General features: G+C 37.0%; 1 protein-coding gene across 1 annotated transcript; it reads right to left on the bottom strand.

Moving 5' to 3' along the window:
* Nucleotides 1-804: 804 nt before the first annotated feature.
* LOC113503115 lies at nt 805-5,212 on the bottom strand. Its single transcript, XM_026884933.1, has 8 exons — nt 4,850-5,212; nt 4,044-4,243; nt 3,500-3,598; nt 3,038-3,129; nt 2,310-2,430; nt 1,655-1,798; nt 989-1,257; nt 805-816 (listed from the first exon to the last, which is right to left on the bottom strand). The coding sequence occupies exons 1-8, from the start codon at nt 5,014-5,016 to the stop codon at nt 805-807; spliced, it is 1,104 nt and encodes a 367-aa protein (XP_026740734.1). The 5' UTR covers nt 5,017-5,212.
* Nucleotides 5,213-5,839: the final 627 nt, after the last annotated feature.

Here is a 5,839-nt window from a genome sequence, read left to right as displayed (position 1 = left end):
CCAATATTCGTCCCTATTCTTCTTCAGAAGTACTTTCCGTTTCGGTAGTAGAAGATTCAGTAGATCCTGAAGACTCTGTGGAGTTGTATCCCCAAGCCTCTACTTGAAACCTGTATAGATTCTGGAATCTCAACAGTGGTATTCGCACCTGAAAGAGCAAGGATTCTTAGTCGTAATGATGGCACAGTTGAAAGTCTTTAATCGATACATTTACAATCCGATAAATACGCGTGAGCAAACCGTAACATCTTTGAAACTGTACTTAGTTCCACACTAGATGGCGTTGTTTGCAAGTTGTGAAATATATTTCATTAATGTTAAGCAAGTATATTATTTTACCTAATCTAATAAATAAATATTATGTCACGGTGTATGTAATTGAACTCTTCACGTCTTTTTTTGCATTCGTATATAATGTTTCTTCTTGACCATGGCAAAACAACGTTTGCTGGGTCAGCTAGTATTCTATTATTAGATGAGTACTTGTCACGTATTTAACAAACAGCTTAGTTACCTTGACAATAGGACTATCAAGTTCCCACACTCGGGGCTGTCCGAGCTGATATGGCATGCCGACCTTCACGCATATGATCATGGTGTTGTGGGCAGCATCAATCTGAGGAGCAGAAATTTGAGGATTGAGGACCAGATCAGACAACTGTAATAAATTCATACTCCATATGACTTAAACAATAGCATCGGACGATGGTTTTTGAGCTGTAGGAAATAATTCAAGGTATTGCAATAAACAAAAACAACGATGAATAATTTCAAAAATATAAATATTATAAAAAGTGTATAAGTCTAAAGCGACTGCTACACTTAAAGTTTTCCTACGTTTTTTAACACAAAATTTCTTGTTTGTTCGTTTGTCGTTCCGGTTGGAATTTTGTAACTCAACTTTGAGGCACTTCCCGATAAACTAGGAGGCTGAAATTTTCAGGGCAGATTCAAACCCGATGACAATTCAATTTACAATTATAAAAACGGCTGGACCAATTTTGATAAAACTTGAACGTGGGTATTCAGATTTTCCGAGTGCTAATGAGGTTACCGTGCCAAGAGCTAGGGGTACCTCAAGATAATAAGTCAAATAAGTCTCCGTGATTGGCTTGAGCTGGAAGATCTCGTGGTAGAACTTGAAGATGTCGTCAGCAGCCTCCCCTCTGTCGTAGCAGCGGAGACCACCCATCCACCAGTGTCCCACCCAGCCGTGAGCAATCAAATCGTAGACAGAGGCTCGGGGCATGATGAAACCTAACACGGAAAGGTTTTGTTAGATATAAATCCTCTTTGGTCTGAAATTTTGAAGTACATACATATTGAAAAAGTCACATTTTCTTTTTCAATATGTATGTACTTTCTTAATATTTTAAAGAGGTAGCTGACTGACGGCAAAGGAAATAATCGTGAGGAAAGTCCAAGTATTGGAATCTTAAGTCGCAATGAACTTTAAGTTTTGGGAAGATTTTAGCAAAAATCTTTCCTAAATGGAACTAAAGAGAGCTAGCTTTCTTAATCAATTCAAGGGATTTCTTTTTATTTTGGATGATTTGAGGATCTTCCTCAAATGGATTTCCAGCAATGAGACATCTATCGGCTAGTATTATTCAAAGTTAACAACTAGTATACGATTAAGAATTTATTATGTTACCGAATGGATCATCTTTAGCGAAAGCTCCCACGGCTTTGCCAGTGATGGCTGCCGTGATCCAGGGCACGTAGGGGTGGATCATGATGTGGTGCGGAGGCGGCGGCGGGCGGCGCGTGCGCAGCGGGTCGGGGCATGATGGGCCTCCTGGATGACAAATAGCGTATGTTATGCAATAAACTTATGCTAAGTCGGCTTCTAGCTTGATTTGGTTTTACTTTTCTCTTGATCCTGGAATGATACTTTCGAACCAAATCAAGATCGTGATGTAGTGGTGTCTATCTATCGAGCGCAGTTAAAAATAGTGAAAGTGCCCGAATTAGCGGTAGCATCCTAGACTACATATTCGATCTCAATTCGATTGAATTGAGATCGAGTATCGTTTTAACAACGATAACACAAAACCGACTGCAATGAAAAGCAACTTAACCAAACTTAATTTAATTTTATGGGAATAAATGACAGCTATTTCATGTTAAATGGAAAAAAGACCAACAAAGTCAGATAACCCAATCCGAAGTTCTGAAGTAACAAAAAAAAATCAAAATACTGTCGAAATGTTCTCATTTTGATGACAGTTTCATCGAAAACTTAATTTACTTCAGAGTAAGCCTACAGAACAGTCAGTATTCGACACATAGGAAATAATTTCGCTCACCTTGCGACAGCGCTACCACCGACCAATGTCCAGTGTGTTCATGTACTATGGTCGGTGCGCCGGAGTGGAAGCCACACCCAGTAGTACACGCCATGCGGTTCCTCGTCATCTTGGTTGCGTTCTGAGGAATTAAATAGACTTTTAATTTCTTTATTATATTATTCTTTAGCTGATCCGGCGAAATTCATTCTGCCGGATTGATTTTTAAATGTAGTTTGGATTCATCCGGGGCGCTACAGCCGTTAAGGAGGAGTTAAGTGACACACACACTGGCAGTAAAGGTGTAAAAAGAAAATGAGAGGAATATTATGTAAAAATGTAAAGTAATACTGTGCATTGTTATATTTGCCACTGATAATTACCGCCATATTTTTTGCGACCTTATCAACCTTAACAAGCAATCACACTTCGGTTTTACTTATTGTAATTTCAAAACATTTGCAATATTTTGTAAAAAAAAAACGTTTATGTTTCAGCAATTCAGTTTTCTGTTGTGTTTAAAAACAATTGATGCACGGACCATACGAAGTCTGACAATTATTTGTATAACATGATTTTCAACTGACAGTGAGTAGGCAACAAAAAACGCCAATACGGAATCATTGTGTTAAACTTCAAACTAAAGGTTATTCAGAAAATATAACATTAACATTAATTTGACGTTAAAAATTTCAGAGAAGGAAGGCTGAAATCATAAGGATAAATACTACTAATAAAGTCGAACAAACCTCCGCGGAATCATACAGAAAACACAGTTCTCTTGGCAGTATGGATATTCTTAATACTTCTTTTTCTTCTTCAATAAAATCTCTGGGCACATCTACCGCAAAAATTTTAGAACATAATATGGTAATAGTAACATAATAGTCATAGTTTACAAAGCTGACAACAAGAACGAAATCAAAAGTAAAAACATACTGGATCTTAAGACAATTGAATTTTCTGAGCACCTACGATCATCAATTTCTCATTAATACATCTTTGAAAGTCGTCACGGATAGTCAGATACAAGCTAGAAAGTCAGACAACCAATCTACTAAGGATATTGTGTTACCCAGTTATCTTGGTTGAGGAGGTCAGATAGGCAGTCGCTCCTTGTAAAACACTTGTACTTAGCTAAATGCGGCTAGACTGGAAGTCGACCCAAAAGAAGTTGGGAAATTATACCATTAAATACGATCAGAACTTACCGCTGACAAAATCCACATGATACAATTTGAGCTTAGTCAGTTTTCCATTCTTGTCTACAATATAGTTCTTGAAAGGCAAGCAAGCTGGCAGCATATATTCTGGAAAAGAAGAGTGCAGTCATTAAAAAATACTTTGACATCCAGTTCATTATCGTAGCCGATGAATAGGAAATTTTAATACGGGCGATACCAGAACGGGCTCTAACGTCCTTAAAACTCCCAATAAAATTGCACAGCTACCAAAAGCTACCTTACAAACAATCACAATTTGCTGAACTCATACCAGAAGGAAACTTTCGCAAGCAGTATCTATGTCCTTAGCTTATCTTAGATGTTGCCCGCTGAAACTTCGTTAAAAAATATGGGGATAGACCTATGTGTTAATCCTGGGTATGAACTATCTGTAGCTAAATATGTTCAGTGGTTTTTGCGTGAAAGAAGAACAAACATACATACAAACTTTCACGGTTATAATATTCGTAGGATCTATACGTGGAACCTTGCCTTAACTTTAAGAACTCTCCTCAGTTGAATATCTACTCACTAGATTTGACCGGCGTGATAAGTTTCAACAGCGCGACACTGTACTTCGCTCCGAAGTGCTTGTATTCCGGATGAAGTAGTACATCTGCTATGGGCATCAGCAGTACCGCTGGCTCGCAGTCCATGCCGTTAGCTATATCTTCGATGGTTATACGACATTCTTTCTCATCTCTTTCGTAGTCGCCGAAGATTACGTTACCTCTGGAAAAATGAAGTTTTTTTATTGGTTTCAAGTGTGAGTGTTGATCAAATGATCTGGTTGAAAAGGGGAGTATACTTAGTATGTCATTGATAGTATGAAGTATTTTTTTAAGACATGGAATATTTTGTGTTTTAAAGATGAACTAACTAGGACGGGCTTTAGATTTCTGCTTCTATGTAATTTTACTCCCTCTAGTCCAAATTTACCCACAAGATTTCGTTTTCTGGATTAAGACCTATCAGAAATATATGGCCGTGTTTTACTAATAAAAACATAGATTCTTTCCATTCGTAATGGAAATAATTTAGATGAAAGAAAATAACTAGATTCGATAATTTAGATTTAAGTCAATAAAGAAAAGACTAAAAAAGAGCAGATATATCGCAGATATCCTCTTTGAGCACATGTCGGCAGTGATACCGATGAGTTCTTCGATTGCCTTATTCGATTGAGTTTATTTATTTGAGTGCACATATAATTATGTACTCAAGTTTCACAAACTTGAGTACATAATTATGTGTATATATAATAGCTCATAGTCATAGTTCTGTTAATAAAATATGATATAGATTTATGTTAGGATCTAAATATTTAAAAACACTTACAAAGCGTATCCTTCAGGTATTTGCGCAGCGTCGGTAGCCGTGGACAATGCAAACTGTCGGCTGATGAGGATCACACGGGGTACTCTGAAGTAGTGAGGAGTGCCATTCTTTACTAGAAAGAGAATAGAGAAGTTAATATGATAATGTTTGTAACACCATGGCGCCATTACGCTCGTGTACGCTTCGTTTAGCAAAATAAATTCAATAAGTTCAGCAGTTTTCTCCAAAACAGAAGAAGCAAGACCGTTAAAATTAATGGGGTGCTTTCTTCTCTCCTAGATTTAATAAAACATTTTAAAGGGTCCCCCCCATCGCCCAACAAAGTGTAAAAGTGTTACAAAGTAATAGATGAAAAAAAATCTAATTAATCCGTCAGGTAGATATTATCTACAAATATTGGATCCGTTGATTTTAATAAATCAAGAAAATACGAAGATAAAACGAATCCAAGATGATGGAACGCACTTGAATGGGACTAATAACGTTCTTTTTCGGCAAATATTGTAGTGTCCGTTACTGATCTAATTTTACGACGTAACTAATGTTTTTTTTTGTCCAATTGCCGATTGCCATTCTCAAGAGTTCAAGTACAAGGAGTTCTTTCAAATCTTAAGTCTAAGTGCAGTTTAAGTTAAATCTTAAGTCAAATGCGCTTACCATGTATATACTGTAGGGTTCCAAGCCATGTGAACTGCAGATCAGCCAGAGGACCCTCATCGGGGCTGTACCCAGGGTCGTCGTGACAGTCAAAGAACTGGCATTTGATGATCACCACACCTGAAAAATAGCTTGTATTTTGCTTAAATTAAAAGATTGTTTTAGTGTTTTAAGAATATCCAGAATGAAATGACAATGCATGTATTTTCTGCGGCCGCTAAAGCAACAATAGAAAAATAAAAATCCAGTTTAATAACTATTGATAAATTTCAAGGGAGTCATCCTTCAAATTGTGATTCTGGCGATTAACTTCATATACATTAAGATACAGCT

The sequence above is a fragment of the Trichoplusia ni genome, chromosome 18, assembly GCF_003590095.1.
Source record: "Trichoplusia ni isolate ovarian cell line Hi5 chromosome 18, tn1, whole genome shotgun sequence".
NCBI lineage: Eukaryota > Metazoa > Arthropoda > Insecta > Lepidoptera > Noctuidae > Trichoplusia > Trichoplusia ni.
The sequence above is the reverse complement of the archived record's forward strand: the minus strand, read 5'-3'. Positions and strand labels throughout refer to the sequence as shown.